This window comes from Peromyscus maniculatus, chromosome 14 (genome assembly GCF_049852395.1).
Source record: "Peromyscus maniculatus bairdii isolate BWxNUB_F1_BW_parent chromosome 14, HU_Pman_BW_mat_3.1, whole genome shotgun sequence".
Classification (NCBI taxonomy): Eukaryota; Metazoa; Chordata; class Mammalia; order Rodentia; family Cricetidae; genus Peromyscus; species Peromyscus maniculatus.
Window position 1 is genome coordinate 63008391 of NC_134865.1, and position 23892 is coordinate 63032282.

Below are 23892 nucleotides of genomic sequence, written 5' to 3' on the forward strand. Positions count from 1 at the left end.
AAGATGGCAGAGCTGCAAGTGCCAGGAAGTACAAAGAGCTCCACAAATTCCCAGACTGTCCATGGCGGTGAGTCAGTGCATCCAGCTCAGAGCTCAATGTACTGTGCTAGTGTCTACTAAACTTGAAAGCACCTAATGAATGCACTCCGTGTCATGTATGTACCATCAGAGATGCATGTACATGCACAAGAAAGTAACAATAGCTGTGAAAGCTGAATTGACTCATAAGAGCCCAGATTCTGAAATAACTTGTGTTTATCATGGGATGTTAAAATAAATTACAATATATCCATGCAGTAATGAAACAAGTACACAGGGCAAGACCCTGAAACAACGCCCATAACCAGCACAATCACAACAAACAGCAAAAAGAGTCCGACACAATAAAGCATGCCCTGAATATTCCGCTTAGGTAAGAGTGCATAAACGGAAATGTTAACTTACAGCATGGAAAGTCCAAACAGCAGGGACCCTAGAAAGAGCTAAGGGATGGGGGCGGGGACGGACAATAAGGAGCTCTCTAAGGATGCTGCGAATGTGCCATGTTCAGATCTGGGTGGTAGAAGAAGGATGTTTAGCTGTGGGAACTCATCAAAACACACAATGGCACATGGAGCTTTCTAGATGTTCATTTTAACTACGATTTTTAAAAACCTTAAAGAGCATGGCAAAGTGACAGGCTCTATTCTAGAATTCATAAGAACTGAATCATCATTTTGTAAGTTGAAGAAAGCTATAAAGTCACATTATAAATGTCTACACTCAGCTCACACTTAGCTAATGTGTCAATCAGACAACGTCTTAGACTTTCTTGTCACGTAACTATTCAGTTAACTAGAAAGTCAGTATGTTCAAACCAGAAAGAGACCTCTTTTAATAGAGTATCATTTCTTATTATTGTTATTATATTATTATTATTATTATTGATGTGTATGTGTGTGTGAGTGTGTGTGTCCATGAACACGCCCCAGTCCACCTGTGGATGTCAGAAGACAACCTTCCAGAGGAGGTTCTCTCTGTCTCAGAAGGTTCTGGGGATGGAACTCAAGCTTTCATGGCAAGGGTGTATACCCACTGAGCTATCTCGCCAGCCCCAGAAATGGCAGATGATTGAAATACTTGATGTTTTAAACATTTCAAATTGATAAAATTTAAACTGATGGTGAAACTGATACACCTGGGAAAAACATCTAGGACTTCATGTGACAATGTAAGCATCCCCCACCCTGGTCACCTACCCACTCCCCAGTCTTAATGGGAAAGAGTCTGTTGACTTCCCCAGAAGATAAATATTAAGTCTTCATTTTCCTATGGCTCTTCCCAAAGACATAAATAGCACAGAGGAAAGGTGGGCGATAAAGCAAAGTTTTCCTGTTTCTGAAATGGGCACATTTCTCTACAGCAGCCACTGGGTCATCTCTTTGAAGACAGAGGACATCCATCTCTTGACACATGCAGCCACATTCAAACATTCAAACTCCAGGATGTACTCCACCTGCCTGTGGAGAACTATAACACAATTCACTGAAGAAATATAGTCTGCTTAAACTAGGAAGTTAAATTTGAATAAAATATTTAGGAGAAAAAATTCTCTTGACTTATCTTGGAAAAACAACATGTGGGAAGTGGAAACACTGCTCCTGGAGTTGTGACAAGTTTGTTAACACTTTAGTGAAACTTTCTATTAATATTTTTCTCAAAAAAAAAAAAGAAAGAAAGAAAGAAAAAAGAAAACCCGAATGAGGGTAAAAATATTATTTGTTTACAGTGTAATGTTTTGAAGCTGAGTCTCAATATATAGTCCAGGCTGGACTAGACTCAAGGATAAAGATTTGATAAAAATAAATACATGAACAATAAAACTTGGTCATTAGGAAACTTTTAAACATCACTATATTCAATAAATAGTATATTCATTACATTTCTTGTCACTGTTACAAAAGACCTGACAGACCAGTTTCAAGCAGAGGGATTTTCACGTTTGCTAGAACTTAGCTGGCTTTCTCCTTTCTCCCCTTACATTTTGTCTAGACCCAAGCCTATTATGTGCTCTCTCACACATTCAGGGAAGATATCTCCCTGCAGATAACCAGAACAGCCCTCACAAGCTCACCAGTGTGTGCCTCACCCATCTTCAGGAGCTTCTAAATCTAGTCACATGGACAAGGATGACTAATTATCAGAGCAAACAATGATGACCCACAGCCCCCATGACTATAGAGTCATGGAGATAGTCTGAACACACCTAACAGTGAATGCTCCACAGCCTCCAAACGAAGCAGGTGCACCTCTCAAATACTTAATAAAAACTTAGAGAACCACTGATCATAACTGTAAAATAGCTTTCAAATATTCTTTAAAAATTCTACAATTTCAAAATTTAGAAATTAGTTATACCTGTTATCTACTACTATTATGAGATTTCAAACTTAAATTCATTAAATGCACGAACATTTCATATTGGTACAAGAACATCCATTGACAAAATGGCATATTGTACCCAAAAAGTTACTCCGCTCAGTATCATTAGTCTGACCACTGGCCCCCACTCTTCCATTTATCTACAAGTGGAAGAAAACTTTGGTTTGGGAGTTTGGTTTCGTTTTTTGGATATTCTTCTGAGGGGGGCAACAGTGTCTTGCTACGCATTCAGACTAGTCTAGAACCATCTACATTACCCAAGCTGGCTTCAAACTTGGCATCCTCTGCCTCAGCCTGCAAAGGGCTGGAACTGCAAGTATGCACCACCACTCACAGCTTATGAAACAAAACTTTATAAAGAAGGACTCCTCACCACATCTTGTTTCTGGGCTTCATTAAGCTTCTCAGTCAATTCTTCCAAAACCCTTTTTGTTTCAGCATCCGACCTAAGCAAAGAAAGAAATAGGTTTCAAGCTAACCAAATTGTTTAAAGGTATAGTGGTTTTTGTTGATGTCAGCATTGTTTTGAGCTGGGAACCAAAGCAAACCAAAGTACTTCCTAGGCAAGTGCTTTACTACTGAGCTAAACTCCCACCCCTCACAGTAATTGTTATTCTATAATTCTCAACTGAAGTCTCCTCGAGTGTGCGTTAAAACATTTCAAAGAGGCCCTACCCACGAAATATCAGAATTAGCAACTCAGGGATAGGGCCCAAGACTGTGCATTTCTGCAAATTCCTACAAAATGCTAAAGCTGTGAACCTGGGGCCCCAACTTTGAGCATCATCACTGTAAGCCCTCAGTCTCAAATTAGGAAGAAACAAAAAAACGAGTTCTAGAAAAACAAAGGGAAAATAAAACTCGATGTTATAACCTGTTTGAGATACACAAACTCCATCCTTGTTAGTGCATCAAATTAGTGACAGCAGCACTCTTGTACTCCAAAAGACTTGCAAGGAAAGGCCTTCCTCCCATCTCTACTCCCTTTGGATGCACTCCCGACTCGCACCCCAACACCTTCTCCATTCATAACCCTTTCACTTGTTGCCACCATCATTTTCAAAGACTATCCACTGACTCCTTGTTGTGAAGTATCTAGCTCACTGACTCCTCGGCAATACTGGGAATATTGATTGCTACCGGTTACCTGTGTGATTTCACACACAGGTATGTGTTACACAGGGTGACCTTCACACTTACAGACGGAGGCTCTTGTACTTGCCTTCTATCACACATATTTCAATCAGTCTCATGCTTGGATGTCACTCTGGGGCTTTTATTTCCCCCTAATTCTACATCATTTGGTGGTATTCACCATGTCCACTGATATCCCCCTTCCTGAATGAACTATCCATATGCACATAATCTAGTCCCTTCCCCTTGGCAACATTCTTCTCAAAGGCCACTTACTTTCTTACTCTTACTTGACTGAACTGCAGGCTTGGTCTGTGGCTGTCATTTGGGGGTTATTAACACTGGGTTATCAGGATAGCTTTACTATTTCTTCTTTTGCTTCATGTTTTAACTTTATAATTACCTGTGGCTGGTCTAAAGGAAAGCAACTGTCTCTGTAATATTAACCCAGCACACCCAACACTGCTGTAATAGCCTGGTAATCTCAGAAGACACCTTTTGACTGCTGTATTTCACAATATCCACTACTTCTTCTAATTTGTATCTTTCTCGTAGTTATTACTATATTTATATAATTTATATTTAGATAATTTCTCAGAGAGAAGTATCCTAAAAGCTAAGTTTTCTGAGCTGTGAATCTCTGAAAAAGTATGTTCTTTTTACCTCCCTCTTGATTTGGAGATTCCCATTCTCTCCTGGGTTTCCCAGTTCTCATCATCTGACCTTTAAGCCAGGTCCACATCATAGACAAGACTCCTAAATATCTGACCTCTCTGGTACTCAGCTCTGCCCCTGATGCTTCTCTGTAGTTTTTCTCTTTATGGCATCCGTTACCTAAGGACTGGCTATTTTACATTTCTTCTTGGATGTCTCACAGGAATATCAAACCTAACAAACCAAGGAAACCTCTTGATTTCTACCCTCAGCTCCCTCAACCAACCTTTCTGGAATCATAAGGGAGAATTGTTGTTTACTAGCTTCTCAAGTAGAAATCTGTGAGTTACCCTTGTTATACATCCTTCATCTACACTCTGTTACCAAATCCTCACTCTCCGGCCTCCAATAATGCGTTCTGAAACAGACCCCTGTCCTCACTCTCCTGACTTCTCTCTGGACAAGCCATCACCAGTTCTGACACACTAAAGCAACAGACTTCTATTTCACACTTTTCAAATCTGTTCTCCAGAGGGCACCCAGTTTAAAAGCTCATTTCTCTGTGTTTTCATAAGTCAATATAGTTTTGAAAAGTCAAAAAACAAAAAAATTAAGCCAGATGTGATGGTGCATGCCTTTAACTCCAGCACTTGAGAGGCAGAGGCAGGTGGGTCTCTGTGAGTTCAAGACCAGCCTGATCTACAGAGCTACACAGTAAGACCCTGTCTCAAAAAAGAAAAAGAAAAAAATAAATAAGTAATTAAATGGGAATACCAACACTTCTGAATCAAATTATTTCCTATCCAATATGTTTAGAAACATATCCAGTATATTTAGAAACAGGAATACAATTACTGGTACAGGCAAAGTGTTCAATTTTACTCCTCTACAATTCAATGTCATCTCATTTCACAAATTTAAATAGAAATAAATAAATCTGATTTCTACTCGAGAGTAGAGAAAGTTTCCCTGCCTCACCTGTGCCTCCAAATGACAGGCACTTCCCAAATGGTGCAGTTTCTAGGTCAGAAGAGCCGCAGGACAGCGCTGCGTTTACTGGGGACCACATAACCAGTGCCCCAGCCCATCTGTACATCTGCTCCAGGACCTCCCCCCAAGACAACAGTCCCCAAAGTCATGCACCCAGCCCTTCATTGACACTTGCTCCAAATGGAGAAAGTCCACACAGAAAAATCATTCCAGACTAAAGCAATGCTTTCTGTCAATTTTATCACCTTGTCAAAAGAAATACAAGCATTAAGTTCTCTGTCTTCCCAGTAATTAAGCTCACAATTCGGTAGCTCCATCCACATCAGCTACATGTGAAAATGATCTTCCACATCAGCTACATGTGAAAACGATCTTGAACCTCAGCGTATGTGTGTGGTAAAGGACAGAGGCTCTGGGACCTTACTGCCCAGATTTCAAGTCTGACCCTGCATTTCTCATTTTCCATCTCCAGCCAACAAACTGACTTTATCTCACTATGCCCATTTTCTCCTCCATTAAATGGAGAAAATAATGACTATGCCATAGCTGTTGCAAAAAAAAAAAAAAAAAAAAAAAAAAAAAAAAAAAAAAAAACTGACAGCTTAGGGTAAACACCACGAGTGTTTCTTATTACCGGCAGTACTAATAACACTAATGACGGCAGAGTCTTGTTTCTAGCCCGAACTTTCCTGCCCTCCTCTTCCAAAATCAGGAAAGATGTCCAGACTATACTTGATACAGCTGACAGCCGTACTCACTGAACTCGTACATAACAGAATTTAGGCAGAATATGCAAATAAACATAGAACTGGAATTTCACCTGACTTTTCTCCCTCCCTAACCTTTGATGTATAGAGACTTTACTTCTTCTTTATCTATTAGGGGTGGAAACACATGCATGTGGACGTCAGAGGACAACTTGTGGAAGTTGGTTCACTCCTTTCACCATGTAGATCCTGGGGACAGAACTCAGGTCATCTTTATGCAATGTGCCTTCTCAACAGCCCTAGAAGCTAACTCTCGAGAAAATATAAAAACTTCTTTAATAAACAAAAAAATGACCTTCCAAGTAAAGCACTTGTTACCGTTGATGAAGAAAATGAAAGAGTGAGGAATTTGTATATTATTTTATATTTTGTGACGGCTTTTGGGAACACTCCAAAACCAGCCAAAGTTTGCAGTTTAACTGCAGGCTCTTTAACCACAGGCTTTCAAAGGTCGCAAGTCAACTAAACTAAGGTATCAGATTCTAAATGGCTTGGGTCTACACACAGACAAGATGCATGTTCTATTTTTCTCCCTGAACTGCTAAGAGTCAGTAAACAAACTGGCCAGTCTCTACCTCTACGTCTGTCTGTCTGTCTCCTCTCTCTCCCTGAAATATCTAAGTGCATCTTCTTTACTAATGTCTCTCATAATGTATCTCACCATGATATCAACATTCTATTAAGTAAAGGTGTTTTTAGAAATCTAGAATTTACTCCTAACTTTCCTGTCTTCCTCTTCTAAAAGCAGGCAACTTGTACAGACTATACTTGATATATTTGACAGCTAGAGTTTGAACTTACTGCAGCAAAAAATCAATGAGTCATGATAAGCTATATAAATTTAAAAGGCTTTGAGTTGTGTTGTTAATAAATACTAGAGACTGAGGACATAGCTCAGTTGCTAAGATGTTTGTCACACAACCATGAGGACCTGCGTTCACTCTCAAGCACCCATGTAAAAAGCTGGGTGTGGTGATGTGCTTGTTATCCAAGCACTTGGTAGGTAACGATAGGAAAACCCATAGAAATTGCTAGCCAGATATCCTAATCAATGAGCACCTGCCTCGGCGAGAGACCCTATCTCAAAAAAAAATATGGTACAGGGATGAAGAGATAGTCCAGTGGTTAACAGCATTTGCTGCTCTTTCAAAAGACCAGGCAACTAACAACTGCCTGTAACTCTAGCTCCAGAAGATCAGACACCTCAACTGGCCTCCAGACACTCACACACACATGTCCACATACATAGTGCATATACGCATACAAATAAATAAAAATTAAGGCCAATGGCTCCTAAGAATACTCAAGTTTGAGCTACAGCCTCCATTTGCACACACATGCACATGCATCTGCACATACAGGAACACACATTCACACGTGCATATAAACACATAAAAAAAATAAATCTTAACATACTCATATAAAAGCACAACATCATTTTCTTAATCTATGTAAACAAGTCATTGAGGAAATGAATTTATTCTTTTGATAATCCACGCCTCCCAGGAAAACCCTGTCGCCATTTTACCGGCTTCTTCTGGAAATCTCCTTGTTGAAATCATCTCCAAGCCGAACTTGTTCACTGCTGAGGTCTCGGAGGGACTGATGAAATGCATGCAGCTATGAAAGCAAAGCAAATTTAGCCACTTAGGGTTCTGCTAGCTTTTCCACAAATAAATAAATAAACAAACAAACAAACAAATAAGTGGATGGATGGATGGATGGATGGATGGATGGATGGATGGATGAATGAATCGACCAAAGGAAGAGCTCTCTTCCACAAAAAGAACCAAATTCTGTATCGTCATTAATAATCAATAGATACTTGTCATTAAGACACAAGTCTTTCACAGAGAAGCCTAACAGTGGCCAAACTCTCCCCAGCACAGCAATTTCACCCCCTTTGTGTGACCTGAAGATGACAAGTATTTCTGAACTGCACGTTCTGTCATCGCTGTCAACCATGCCACTGGAGTGCAGAACCAACCAAAAGCAAATGAACATGCTGTGGTACAAGAACTCTTTACCACATCGGCCCACATGCCTGGTCAGTATCACATGCCAAGACACCATTGCCAACACATGAGCAACCATGTACAAGAAAGCATGGAGCCACAGTACTCCTAACAAGAATGCAAAATTCAACCCCACAGAGCAGAACATAATATTTCATATGCATTATTTGAGAGGATCATACAGCAGTGCACACGTCATCAAAACCACTGCACATCAGCAAGGCTAGATGGCAAAACATAATGATGTATGATAGCATTCAATTTATGTAGTTTACAGGCAGGCAACAAGCAATAAAACATAGCCAAGGTTTTTTTTAAAAAACAGAAATAATGAATGTAAGTCGGGATAGGGCAGGAGAGATGCCTCAGCAGCTGAGAGCATTGGCTGCTCCTCCACAGGAAACAGGTTGTATTTCAAACAACCATATAATGACTCACAACCATCTGTAATTCCAGTTCCAGAAGATCAGATATCTTCTTTTGACCTCTGTGGGTACCAAGTACACGTGTTGCACAGACATACATGTAAACAAAAACCACACACACACATAAATTTTTTTAATTTTTTCTTTTTTTTCTTTTTTTCTTTTTTTTTAGTGTGTCTAAAGTCAGGCCTGGGTATACCATTCCTGAAAGGAGGAGCCTACTTAGGAGTGTAAAACAGTCTATGTCTTGTCCTAGGTGGTGAATACATGGCATTCAATCTATTGTGCATTAGCCATAAATATATATACTTTGTATGTATATGTGTCATATAGTTTATAATAAAAATCATTTTAAATTAAAAAGATTTACCAAAACAAGAAATACCCACTTCAACAATGCTCACTGAACAACTAATCAGTGCTGGCCACCTACTGGGAAATAAGCATATGACAACCTACCATGGGAGAAAACCATGTAAACATAGCACAGCCTTTCCTGGGGCCTAAAAAACGCACAGTTAAGAAGAGCCAAAGGTCATCTGGAGAAAAAAGGGATTACAGATGAACAACAGAATCCACTTAGCTTTGCCATCAGGAAGCCACAAATCCCAATCTTTAAAACAGATTCTGAGGATTCCTGCCTTCCCCATGCAGTTAATCTAACCTTCAAACCCTATCAATTTTATCCATTTCATAGCTTTAAAATCACTTCTTTCTCTCCAACTCCACATATCCTAACGCGAATAGCCATCAGTTCCCACCTGAACATAACACTATCCTAGTTCATGTGTCCACACTGACTACTGACCATCAGCCCTTGTACATCTTTCAGCCCGTGGACTGCCTTACAGCACCCCTAGGTGCTGTCTTGCTCTTGCCAAGCTAACTGTCCCCTCTCAGATGACTCCATCCATTTCCAGATGTTCATTCAATCAGCCTTTAGGTAGGTCACATGTCTACTGCACCCTCACCCCATGACTTGTACTTCTTTCCATGACAGCATGCTTCTTAGTTCACATTATAGTGCACTAATGTGAACTAGATGAATACCTAGCTACCTACCCCATCCGGAATATAAACTCAATGAAAAGGAGAGGGTTTTGCTCATTACTGATTCTAAGTATAAGCACTGGCCCAAAAAACAGAAATGAAGTGCAGAAAATGAAAAACGAATGAGTAATGTCAAAAGAATCCTCTGTATGGTTCAATCCTACAGTCTATTAGCAAGTTATACTTAAAAAATAATACAGTCATGGGAAGATTCCTACAAGGTGTTTCCTAATGCATCTGAGTCTGTTTTACATTATGCTGAAGAAAGCAACAGCCACAGGTGAATTTCCTGAAACAGCCTTTGAGCACCTACTCCTGAAACTGTCAAAACAAAGATGCCAAAATGAGACATTGTTCCCACCCTTTTCTAATTAATTCAGCTACCTAAGAAAACAAGTGAAAAATTCATCTCTGCAAAAAGAAAACCAAGAAAAGAAGAAGCCTTTAAGAAGCAGAGGAAGGGGGTGGAGAGATGGCTCAGAGGTTAAGAGCACTGGCTGCTCTTCCAGAGGTCCTGAGTTCAATTCCCAGTAACCACACAGTGGCTCACAACCATCTGTAATGAGATCTGGTACCCTCTTCTAGCCTTTAGGAACATATGCAGGATGAACACTATATATATAATAAAGAAAGAAAAAGAAGAAGCAGAGGAAGAAATATATTCATAGAAACTATTAGAATACTTCAAAACTCTTTGGGGAATACATTTTCAACTTTCTTACTTAACATAAAGTAGTTCCATCAATTATTCAACAATCAGAACAATACCAATATTAGAAAAAAAAATGTAATCAACCATACAAATGTGGTGACATTCTTTTATGGAAATATCTCTCACATTCAAAAAGACTGGAATATTTGCTAGGCCTCACAGCTGATTTAATAACACACCGTGAGGACACTTAAGACTAAACCTGATAGCTTTCTGTTTTAATTAGGGTTTCTATTGCCATGACCAAAAGGGAGAGCTTATTTCACCTTTTGGTCCATTGTCCAAAGGAAATCAGGCCATGACTGCAGCCAATTCAGAGGTCATGAAGGATGCTGCCCACTGGCTTGCTCCTCGTGACTTGTTCAGCCTACTTTCTTATACCCTCTGGGACCACCTGCCCAGGGATGGCACTGCCCACAGTGAGTGGGGCTCTCCCACATCAACTGTTAATACAAACTTGCCTATAGGCCAATCTTACGGAGGCATTTTCTCAATTAGGATCCCTTTTTCCCAAAAGCCAACCAGCACACCTGCTATGTAGTCAGCCTTGGAGAGAACAATATAAAAATCAACCTTTCTTACTTTGGACTTCTCGTGTAATCTATAGCTTTCATATGTATTCTTCCATATCCCTGACCCAGAGAGCAATGCACTGTGTGTATGTAGCTGTGTATGAAGGTATGTTAATCATTTGTTGAAAAGAGAAAACAGATCAAAAGCAACCTTACACAACAAACACCCACCATAAATGCTGGAAACAGCATACTGCTTGGTAATGGCACTTTGCAGAACTGACTTCTTTGGGATCAGTTGGGATCAATTTGAATCAGTGACTTAATCCCTTGTAAAACTCTGTTAATGAGTTCTGTAAAGTATCCCCCATTCCTACATAAATTTTCCCGTTCTGTTCACTAAATACAGAGGAAAGCCCTTGGTTAGGGACGGGCAGGTGACGGGTACACATCAGTTACATAGAACAGACAGACTACAGACAGGCCAGAAATCACAAACTACAGACAGACAGAAGACACAGGTAGAGAAATGGAGGATTCAAACATGGGCTTACTTTTGGTCAAATTAACCCAAGAGAAGTGCTGGGTTTTCTTTCCTCAAAGCAACACCAACACATTTTGGCTCCCCAGAGGCTACCTTTAATGTGTTTACCTGACACGTTTGCTCATCTCTGTTTCAACCTAGCAAGCTAACTTAGCACCTGCACAGGAAATGAAAGAAAATAAAATAAAATACATCCAACTAAATTCAACTGTTTTTTTATGGCTAGTTTTATGTCAACTTGACAGAAACTCAAGCTATCTGAAAGGAGCAAACCTCAATTGAAAAAATCCTCCATATATCTGGCTCTAAGGCATTTTCTTACTTAGTGATTGATTGGGGGGGGGGGGGCGTGCAGCCCATATGGGTGGTGCCAAACCTAGGCTGGTGACCCAGTTTCTATAAGAAAGTAGACTGAGGACCCAGTCCCATTGCCTGGATGCCTCCCAAACAGATCAAGCCAATCGACTGTCTCACCCATTCAGAGGGCCTGATCCAGTTGGGGGCCCCTCAGCCATTGGTTCATAGTTCATGTGTTTCCATTCGTTTGGCTATTTGTCCCTGTGCTTTATCCAACCTTGGTCTCACCAATTCTCGCTCATACAAACCCTCCTCTTTCTCGCCAATTGGACTCCTGGAGCTCCACTTGGAGCCTCACCGTGGATCTCTGCATCCAGTTCCCTCAGTCATTGGATGGGGTTTCTAGCATGACAATTAGGGTGTTTGGCCATCCCATCACCAGAGTAGGTCAGTTTAGGCTGTCTCTTGACCATTGCCAGCAGTCTATTGTGGGGGTATCTTTGCTCATTGCATGAGTGGGCTGTTTGAAACCTGGGGCTTATGCAGGGTCGCTTGGCTCAGCCTGGGAGGAGGGGACTAGACCTGCCTGGACTGAGTCTACCAGGTTGAGCTCGGTCCACGGGGGAGGCTTTGCCCTGGAGGAGGTGGGAATGGGGGGTGAGCTGGGGGGAAGGGGAGGGAGTGGGAGGGGGGAGAACAAGGGAATCCGTGGCTGATATGTAGAACTGAATTGTATAGTAAAATAAAATAAAATTAAAAAAAAAAAAAACTTAAAAAAAGATAAATAATTACCAGATGAATAAAGACTAGTAAAAGAAACATTTTAAATAATAATGACAAAGAAAAAAAAAAAAGAAAGTAGGCTGAGAAATCCATGAGAAACAAACCAGTAAGTAGCACATCCCCATGCTCTGCATCAGCTCCTGTCTCCAGATTCCTGCCCTGTTGGAGTTCCTGCCCTGACTCCCTTCAGTGATGAATAGTGATATGAACCTGTAGGTCAAATAAATCCTTTCCTGCCCAAGTCTTTGGTCATGGTGTTTCATCACAGCAGTATTAGGTGAGACACTCAATTTTAATTCTTTTTATTGTTTGAGAGTTCCATGCTCGTTTATAATGTATCTAGTCAAATCCACTCCCAGTCCCTCAATTCCTTCCCTGTGCCCCCAACGCTTGTCCCTCCCAACTCCACGTGCTCTGTTTTGAACCCTACTGACTCTACACAGTGCTGCATGGGCATGGGTGTAGGACTATCTCCTGGAGCGTGTGTAGCCTCTCAGGGATCACAGTCATGAAAGCTCACACAACGCCAATAGCTATCAATAGCCAACAGTGGAATTCGTGAGCCTTTCCCCATTCTGTGCTGGGATTTTGACTGACTTTGACCTTGCATGGTTCTTCAGAATATAGTCACAGCTGCCGTGAATTCGTGTGTGTAAAGGCCCAGTCATGTCTGCCAAACACTATGGTGCTGCAGATGTCTACTACGCCAGGCTCTTACAATCTGTCCACCACTGCTTCCATAATGATCCCTGAGCCTTGGCAGGAGAGGGTATAATATAGAGGTCCCATTTAGAGCTGAGGGTCCCAGTCTCATTATCTGCACATTGACCATCTGTGGGTCTCTGTATTCATCACCATCTACTACTACTACAAAAAAAAGGGGGGGGGGGTTGAAAGATGGTTTAATCTATGGGTTTAAGGGTATGACCTGGTGCAGGAGGATGGAGGGAGGGCGGGCAGGTTCTTTCTATGTCCATTTAGTAGAATAATAGTATTAGGTTCTTCCCTATGACTTAGGCAGTCATGTGTTTTTGGCTCAGTGTATGGTGCCAGACATGATTTCCATCTTGTGGAACTGACTTAAACCCAACTGGAAAGTGTCTGAATACTCCAGACCCTGGTGCCACTGTTGTACCAGTGGGTCATTCTGCCAGGCCAGGTTCACAGCTGGGTAAGATTGCTGATTGTTTTTCTCCTCTGGCACTGTATACAGAACGTCCTAGTACTATAAAAGCTAACCAGTAGAGATGAAGTTTCCAGATGAGTACTAACTCTCCATTTCTCAGCTAGTGTGAATACAGAAGTTTTTATCTCTCCATGACCATACTCAAGAATAATCAAGAGAAATGGTACTAGTCTGTAATGTTGGGTTGGGGGTGATGGCAGATATTATGGGACATCACTGACCAACAACTCAAAAAGAGGTAGCCCATACCTGGCACTTAGCATTTTTTATTTGATCGCCTATGGAATCTGGGAGAATCATTGTCCCCATTATAGGGTAATTCCCCTTGAACTCCCTATGTATATATGTATGTATGTATGTATGTATGCATGTATGTATATATGTATGTGTGTATATATGTATGTATGTATGTGTGTGTATGTACATGTATGTGTGTATGTATATGTATATTTTTAGGAAGCTTCTTTAGTAGTGGGTTTCCACATGGCTTCTTCAAATGTGTTCACTATTAGATATCCTTCCCCACACTCTCTTCTACCCACCCTTCCTAACACCCACCACATTTAACCCTTTCTTTTTCACTATTTTCCTCTCCTACTTCATATCACCTGCATTCTATCCCCCTACCTCACTTGAGATCCACTCACTACAACATGGCCCCTTACTAGTTTCCTGACTTCTAGAAATATACTCCAATCCAAACATACTTATCTAAAGATTCAAAGCTAGTATCAATATATGACAAAGAATATACAATATTTGTCTTTATGGGTCTGGGTTATCTTACTCAGAATGATTGTTTCAATTCCAACTATTTACCTGTGAATTTCAATTTTTAATTTTTTTAATGGATGAATAATATTCTACTATTACACACACCACATTTTCATTATCAATTCATCCACTGATGGGCATCTAGATTGTTTCAACTTCCTGGATATTGTGAATCTGTTGTCATTTGCTTCACTGATCTTAGCCATTGTGACTGTGATAAGGCAAAAATCTCAAAGCAGTTTTAATTTGCATTTCCCCTGACAGCTAAGGTTGTTGAACTTTTTAAAATATTTCTTAGCCATTTCTATTTCTTTCTTTTTTTGAGAACTCTCTTTTATAAATCTTCAAAATATAATGCTCCACAACAAAATCCAAAACATATGATACAGATTGGTACACAGAAAATACATTCACAAATTGTAAGAAATGTTCTTCCTAGTGGGAACAGCTGCTAAAGACAAGGAACAGAAAAGGGACATTTGGGACTTGTCTGCTGCACTGGGGAACTCCTCTCAATTTTAAAGAATAAAAAAAGTATCTGTACATTGAATATAAAATATATTTGGCTTAAAAAGAAAAAATCTATGCAAAATTATTGATGATCAAATTCTTAGTTAAGATATTCCCATGAAGTCATTTATATACAAATAGAGGACGTGACAGATAAACTACCCAATGTGACAAAGTACCTGGGCCATGTCGTCTGTCTCCCGAACAAACCGAACCCCAGTTCTGGACCTGTTTCGTTTAATACCCTGGGGCTCATAGTCCTTCAGCGGTGAGGTAGGTATAAAGCGAAGACTCTCTTTTCAATGCAAAGAAGAAGAAAGGAGCATTAAAACAGTGCATGAGAACAATCTAAAATTTCACTTGATACTGAAGAGCAGACATGAAGATAACAGTTACTTTAGCCTAGGCTTTCCAAGTAACATGCTGCAGCCAAAGATCACATTACTCTTAAAGTGGGTAAAATGAACAACAAAATTAGCCTGAAAACAGAACATGCCCAAAGGTCCAATTTTTAACACTGTCCAAAGCAGCAACATATTTTCTCCTACATAAAAATAATTATTAAATACTTAAAATCCTTATTCCTCTCTAAAATATAATATCCCACTAATAAGATCAAACTTTGCAAATATCACATCAATTAATCTAAAGCCAAAACAGTGCATAACAATCAATAAAAACAGACTACATAAAAATAAATGATAGTGTCCAACTATAATCATTATGAGTAATAGCAGTATTCACAATGCAGAGTACCAATGTTTATCCAACTAAATCACTCCCATCACTGTAGATGCTTCTGTGTGATTCAAGCATGATTCTCAGCACTACAGGGAAATATGAGATTAATTATAGCAAACAAAGTGTTTAATAATTTTTAACATAATTATTGGCATCTAGCTGGCACTCAACTGCTTTTAACATATATGTAGCTGAAAGTTTCTCTGTGTCTCAGTTGGCCAACGGTTGGGACAAATCTCTCCCACTCGAGTCTCCCAAGCAAACACACAGAGGCTTATATTAATTATAACTGCTCAGCCATTAGCTCAGGCTTATTACTGACTAGCTCTTACATTTGAATTAACCCATGATTCTTATCTATGTTTTGCCACGTGGCTTGGTACCTTTTTCTCAGTTCTGCCTTGTCATCTTGCTTCCTCTGTGTCTGGCTTGTGACTCCTGACTCAGCCTTCTTCCCTGAATTCTCCTTGTCTGCTTATCCCACCTATACTTCCTGCCTGGCTACTGGCCAATCAGCATTTTATTTATCAACCAATCAGAGCAGCACATATTCACAGTGTACAGAACAACATCCCCACCACATGTGTTACAGCATATTTGATAATCAGAAATTTTAAAAACAACTATGCCAGGACAAGATTAGAAAGAAAACATACCAAAGTAGATTTTAAGTTGTGCCTTAGTTTTGAAGCTTGGGCAGCAATGAAAATCCAGGCTTAGTTGAGTAAAGCTCCATGTCTACACAGCCTGAGGAAACTAACAGACCCAGACTATCAAAGACCCTTTTTAAAAAATGCACTATACTGTCCAACAACTGCATGTGTTGTGTATGTGTAGTATATAATCCATAAGATCTATAATCTTGTGTATTTCTCCAAAGATTAAATGCATTCAGTATATACTTCAGAAATATTTTTGAAATTTAAAAAGGAAAAAAGGCTTTTAGACCACACGAGGGGTTTACCTGCCACAATGCCACCATCGAGATCACTTGCACTCAGGCTGGTAACAGAAGCACTTCTCCCTCCCAAGTTTCTCTGTAAGCGCTGACTCCGCAGTTGGCTTATCGACTGCTCCAAATCTCCCTTTAACTGAGGAAGATGATGGAGAGTTACTCTTCTTAAGAAACCCCTAAGCACAACAGACACATCTGACAGTGGCTCCTGAAATATCTGACTTGCCAGGAGAAAAACATGGCCATCAGAGGAATTTTGAAATGAGTTACATTATGAAATAGAAAAACTAATAAACGTAAGTATTTAGAGAACAAATGCTATAGTCTGGCTTATAACAGTAACTATTACTACTTTATCCTCTCTCCCTATTGCCAGAAAGGAGACATTCACCTTATTTAAGGGCTTGCAAACTAGACTGAAATGATTAACTCATATTTGTGGAGAAAGATAACAAGGCCAGCCAACACATTTTAAGGAAAAAGAAAAAGCATTCTTCTCAACATTCGGTCAGAAACCCCAGGCATGTAAGAGTGGGCATGGAACAGTTATTGAAGAGACTGAGGCTACTAGAACAAAGCGTACCACCAAACAGCATCAGAACATCACATCCATTTAATGAAAGAAGACACATCCCAGAGAGTGTGAGAACAAATGCTAGCATGTACTATGGACTACTGGTGTTAATACACACATGCTTGCACACTTAGAATACTAAAATAGCTATGTATATTGAACAAAATTGGCTAAACACTGGGAACAATATCCAGACAAACCAACAGTTGTAGACCTAAGAAGAAGCCTCAACTAACATCCGGGAAAAAAAAACAAAGAGGAAAAATCTGTCCACCCTGATTTCTAGAACACCTCAGCTCAAGCTAGGTACCTTTATGCAAACATGAATAATGCATGAATCCATCTCAAACCATCTCTAGCTCTTTGAAAACAAAGTCAGAACAAAACAGTTGATCGAGAAGAAACTTCCTGAGCTCTGCCAGAGTGAAAAGGTAGAACAGCCCTTATTGCCAGCACAAATAAGTACTTAATAACCTGGGCGGGTATACAGAAGCTAGCCAGCCCAGCCACAGGGAAAGCATGAACAAAACAGCGAGATCACATAGGAGACAAATCGTTTTTCATTTCAGCTCCTTACACTATGCTAAACCTAATATGAACACACTCCTTGAATCAAAGTTAGCTGCCATTTCTTCCTATTGTTTTTGTAAAATAATCTGGCTTTTTTGCTTCATATTAAGTCATCTGTGTTTTCCCTTCAACTGAGGCTACTTTCTTCCTGAAGCCCCACACACCCCATGATAACCACATTTTTATCCATCCTTGGATAAAACATTCAGAAGTTTTCTCTTTAACTTCTCCATTGTTTTTCCATGTGTCTGTGAGTTCTATTTGTTTTAATCTACTTTTTAACCCATAGAGATCACAGAATGAATAAATTGATATCTTTCATGTGTTATGAATTCTCAGTCATTCACTGGTTTTGTGCTCCCCTCTCATCTCCTGTCCCTTGTCTTCTCCTTCATAAAGGTTTGGTTTGTTTTGGTTGAGACAGGGTCTTGCTGGTGGCCATGTCAGAGGAGCCACAGGTGGCAATTGACGTTCGATGGGTGAATCTCAAATAGGTAAGGCCCCATGACCACAGACTCCAGACTGTCTTTTGCTTCTGCTGTGCCTTTACATGTTTGCTGCTGCCATCTTTCTCTGGTATCTGGCACAGAGTGAATGGGCATGGAGAGATCCCACTGCCTGTAAAGTAGCGTGTTTATCTCATGGAAACATCCTATTCTACTGGGCATTTTCATCTGTGGATTACAAAGATGAATTCCTTCCTAAGCTGTACTATATAGTTGATTATAATAATGTTAGTTTAAATAGAGTTTTGATGATTTAAAAAAAAAAAAAAGCAAGGAAGTGTCACAGACCTAGAACACATGAGTTTCTATTGAGGAGCCACAAAGACTGTGGCTTAGACTAATGATTAAGAAAAACAACCAAGTCCCAATAGCCCAGGTAGTTTAAATTCTTCTAATCTTAATGTTGGGAGGTATGTTCACAGGTTTTGGAGTGCATCATAACTGAAACAAAGCTTTGAAAATAACTTAAAGTTAGACTAAAATATTTTGTTAAATAGCTCTGAGGTGAAAAACCCAAGAAGACAATATAAAGTTTTAGAAAGGCACATGGTTGAGTGAGGAACTCATTAAGGTCAGGGAACAAAGCAGTCCAATTAACATTAGCTGACATGACTTTCTTGCCATGATTGATTGCCAACCAAAGTTGATGATTAATTCCTTGTACCCATTTTTGCCCTCAGTCTCCCAATATAAAAAACTATTGATGTGTGGGTGCCAGGAGCTATCCCCGGTGGTGGGTGGGTCCTGCAGAGGATCTTCAGAGCCGGTGGGGGAAAAAGTGAGCCAGGCTATGGCGGTTGGGAGAATCTTACAGCCTATCTGACTAGCAGCTAGAGTGTTTCTTTTTTTTTTTTTCCTTTTTTTTTTTTTTTCTTTTTTTTTTTCGGTTTTTCGAGACAGGGTTTCTCTGTGTAGAAGTGTTTCTTTATTAATACAGAATTTAGTTAGCAGGGATACATTCATGATGTTCCAAAACATAGATCATATCATTTTTGTTTTTGGACATGTGTTTCACTTCCTTTTGCTCATCTTTTAGTCATTATTAATAAACTATGACAGAAAAGAGTTATTTCCAATCATTTCCCCTCAAATTTTGACATCATTAATAAACAGAATTATCATTCTTACTCATTAACCCCATGACCCAATTTTTGAGAATCTACAGGTATATGACAGTCTGTGCTCAAACTGGTTGCTTTGGTTGCTTCAAGGACACTAGACCAAAACAAAATCTTCAACCACCCTGGGCATTTTGCCATGTCTCAAGCAGTGTATTATTAATTCTTAGTGGTCAGAATGCCCAGGAAAAATCCTCAGGCTAAAGCTGCAGTTATTACAATCAATGTTGACTGCTGTGGGACGGTCTGTATGTCAAATGCTCTGATTGGTCAATAAATAAAACACTGATTGGCCAGTGCCCAGGCAGGAAGTATAGGTGGAACTAACAGAGAGGAGAATTGAGACAACAGGAAGGTGGGGGGAGACACAGCCAACCTCCGCCATGACAAGCAGCATATGAAGATGCCGGTAAGCCACGAGCCACGTGGCAAAGTATAGATTTAATGGAAATCATTAATTTAAGCTAGAAGAACAGTTAGCAAGAAGCAGGTCATGGCCATACAGTTTGTAACCAATAGAAGTCTCTGTGTTTACTTGGTTGGGTCTGAGCAGCTGTGGGACTGGCGGGTGACAGAGATTTGTCCTAACTGTGGGCAAGGCAGGAAAACTCTAGTTACAGTTCACATTTATATCCTTATAGAATTTGTCTATATGTCTAACCCTGGCATTCTGTTGTTCCTTGATCATATGACATTGTAGTGGCTCCACATGAGTTAACTTGTAAGAGAGGGAGGTCCTAACATCTCATACTTTTATCATCTTTCTACTCTATACTTTGCTCATCAATATGTCTCTGTGTAGGACAGAGTTGTATGCCATGTAATTGTCTGAGTGGGAAGAGCCTTGTAATCTGAACTATGTACAATTCCTCTTGCCCACTGAATCATGTTGACCTTTTTTAATTTTACTTTGTTTTGAATATCTTGTTCCTGTGTAAGTAGAGGGACAGATGTTTCAAGAATGTCTCATAGCCTCATAAAGAGACCTTTAGCTTCTTTATGTGTCACAACCTCCGGGGGTAAGGAAGACCTTCAAGTAGATAAGGATATCTCCCTCAAGATAGGCACAAATGATTCATAAGGAATTTTCCATTAATCCGACATCCCCAAATTGTACAAATATTAAAAGTGCCCCAAGTATGTAACAGGTAGAGATGAAAACCAAAGGTGGCATGACAGCCATCATGTGGCTCAGCTCTGCTGGATCTTTGTCAAGCAGCTGTGCTTGGATGCAGCAAGAGACTAGCTGACTGGAATTGGCCATCGAGAAACCAGCAATTTGGATAGAGAAGATTCACCAGAAGGAAAGAATGGGCAACTTGAGTGTGGTACTTCCTTTTGGTTCTGGGACAAGGGAAGAGACACATCTCTTGCAGTGTCTCCAGCCAAAAAGCAAGGTCAGCTAGTTGCTATTCAACTTCTCTGAGATAGCAAGCTTTCACCCCAGCCTTTGCCTCCCAAGTCTTATTGACAAATAAAATGATAGAAACTTAACTTAAACTTAAATATTGCGGGCACAAAAGAGCTGGGGTCTCGAGGCCAGAAGCCCCAGGCAGCCTGAGTGGTCAGTGAGGTACTGACTGTGGGGTTGTGGGGCCATAGATAATAATTAAAATATCAGTAGATTAATGTACAGCCACTAAACCAAAAGAAAAACATCATTTAGTGCTCAATATGGGGCACCAAATACAGTTTTATTTCCTGTTGGGACCGCAATCTCCAACAACAACAGACACTTATTATTAATTTTGAAAGCTTGACCTTAGCTTACACTTATCCCACTAGTTCTTATATAACTTAACCTGTTTTTATTAATCTATATTTTGTCATGTGGCTTGCCTTTCTTTCAATCTGTATGTTTGAGGCTCCCTCTATGTCTCGGTAGCATCTCCCCGGTGTGTGCCTAGATTCATCTCAAGTTCCTCTTTTTCCCAGAAGTTCCGCCTATTTCTCCTGCCTAGCTATTGGCCATTCGGCTTCTTATTAAGCCAATCACAATGACACATCATCGCACCGTGTACAAATATCCCACAAAATAATGCTGTAACTCTTCATACTGGGGCTGAAGAAATGGCTCAGCATGAGCACTGGCTGCAAGGTGGCAATAGAGAACTGACTCCTGAGAGTTGTCTTCTGACTCTAGCCATGGGCTGTGCCTGTGCACACCTACCTTCACACACACACACACACACACACACACACACACACACAAGAATAAAGGAAATTGTAAAGGGGTTTAGCAAATGCTTAATAATGGTGATTTTTCAGATGAATTTAAGAAATTACAAATAGACGTTTAGAAAATGTCCAAAATCATTATGAGCACTTAAATATTAGCATAATAAAGTATGCATAATTGTGTTCATTTTTGAAATAATAAAACTCAGTCTCCAAACATTTTAATAATTTGTTCAAAGTAACTGTGGTAATTTCTAAAGAGGAAAAAAATCAGAATTCAATTTCAATTCTGGCTCCAAAGACTACATTTCTTCCATAAGCATCAAGAGAATTCTTTTCACATTATTTCATTTTTAAAACATGTGAGTACACATGTGTGGTGGAGAGCTCATGGCAGGGGACAACTTTCTAGAGTTGGGTCTCTCTTTTTCCCATGTGGGTTCCAGGGACTGAACTCAGGCTGTAAGATTTGCATGACAAACACCTTTACCCTCTAAGCCCACCATTCCTCTGGGGGTTAGAAAGTATTTTCACATCTAGTAGCTTCACAAGAAACTTGAGGATAAAATTTTCAACAAGAGATTAACTAACCTAATTCAAAAATCTGAAGTACATTGATAAAATGAACTTAACAGCATGTAACCAATTAAATTTCTTAGCCATAGACCACCATTACTTAAAGTTATTGAAAGACTAGACAGCTCTTACCTTCAAGCACCTAATGAATGAGTGCAGATCAGCCAGGGAAAGGACAGGGACCTTCAACCCTGGACTATGAGAAGTGGCCAATGTCTGGCTTAAGCCACCTTCTCTGGTGTCATCGGGTACTCTTGACAAGTGAAACCCATTACATAAAAAGAAAAACTTGGACTTTATTTAACATTCTCGAGAATTCACATACCAGATAGCAACTTCATATTATTCCCAAAGGAAAATTTTAATGAGAGGACTTATTAGAAGAAAATTACCTATTACTGCAAGTTTCCATGCTATAATTTGATTTTAAGTCTTTATCCCATCTCTATCTTAAAAATGAACTTAATTAACCTGCTGGTTTGAAACAAGAACTATACTTTTATAACCCACTATTAACTATTTTAGCCTCCTCAACATCAGCCCAAATTTCTACCGCAGGCAGTACTAACATTGTATATTGACTACTCAGCCTTCAGGAGGTTCTGTCTTTATATCAGCACAAGAAGACACCTTGTTCTCTCAGGAACAGTAACACACAGTTCTAGAAGAAGCAAGATGAAGCTAATCCGCTGCAAAGTTCTTAAAATATTCCAATACGAGAAGCAAAACATGTTCCAAATCTGCACATTAAATATTGAAACAAAACCTTCTCAACACATTCTCTGTGACTAAAATATTCTCGGAGCTCACAGGAAGTTCACAGCATGAGAAATAACTCAGAGTCAAGAGCTTCAGTATCCCAAAAAGTCCAAGGCACACTGTACAACTAAACAAGTTCACCAACAAGAACACATACAAGAAGGGAGTGTGAAGATCTATGTTGTTGGTGAAGGGGAAAGCCAGTGGTGCACCAGGTGACTCCGACTCTGGCCCACTGCTGAAGCAGTGATGAGAACTGCTGCTTTCTAGGCTCAGCTCCAGACTTCTTCCCATCTCCATTCTGTATGGGTTCCATCTTGCTCTCAAGGGCCTTGTGCCACCCATGATATAATGACTTTCTGACGCTGGGTTTATTTTATGTAAGTGCAAGTCGTCTCCAAAATCTACTTCTTCAATGTATGATCATATAACCCTCCAAACATTCAATTTAAGGTCCTCATTTTCAGAAATATAAAGTCACAGCACAGAGAGATAGCTCAACAGAAGAGCACATGCAGCTTTTACAGAGAACCGGAGTTCACCTCCCAGGACCCACGTTGGACAGCTCACAACCACCTGTAACTCCAGCTCCAGGGGATCCAACACATTCTGGACTCTTCAGCAATGGACACAGTCACATGCACATAAATAAAAAATAAATCTTTAAGGTTATAACATTGTGAAAATGTGAATAACCATGACAACTCAAAGGAGTAACTGAATCCTGATGCTAGGTTCTAAAATGCACCCTATCATTGACTATATCACTTAAAAAAACATAGGCAAATCGATGACCATTCTGTGACCCAGTTCTTTTATCTTAAACATGAAAATATATGGACAGTGGTGGTGCACACTTTTAATCCCAGTACTTGGGAGGCAGAGCATACAGAAGGATCAGGAGGTTCAAGGGCAACCTGGTCTACAGAACAAGTTCTAGGAAAGTCAGGGCTACACAGAGAAATCCTACCTCAAAAAATAAAAAACAAAAAATAACAAAAAAAAAATATAAACAGCATTTCTTATAGCATTGTTAAGACAATAATATTTAAAACCTAAAGTAATGGAGAAATCCCTAAAAAAAAAAAAAACTATAGAAAGTTAGGTACTGTCCCTGCATTAGAACCAGAGACTTCATGAT

The 23892-nt window shown here is 39.8% G+C and overlaps 1 protein-coding gene across 14 annotated transcripts in view; it reads right to left on the minus strand.

The window, feature by feature from the left end:
• Positions 1 to 23892, minus strand: part of Cep128 (centrosomal protein 128) — a 355586-nt gene that overhangs the window by 304351 nt on the left and 27343 nt on the right. For all 14 annotated transcript variants that reach the window (XR_013044433.1, XR_013044434.1, XR_013044435.1 and 11 more), the window contains 4 exons: positions 16480 to 16606; positions 14954 to 15069; positions 7495 to 7586; positions 2795 to 2867 (listed from right to left, as the gene is read on the minus strand). Coding sequence is in view for 10 of the 14 variants with exons in the window: in XM_016005823.3 (XP_015861309.1) it covers positions 2795 to 2867; positions 7495 to 7586; positions 14954 to 15069; positions 16480 to 16606 (408 nt within the window). In the remaining 4 variants the exon portion in view is untranslated. The remainder of the gene's footprint in view (positions 1 to 2794; positions 2868 to 7494; positions 7587 to 14953; positions 15070 to 16479; positions 16607 to 23892) is intronic.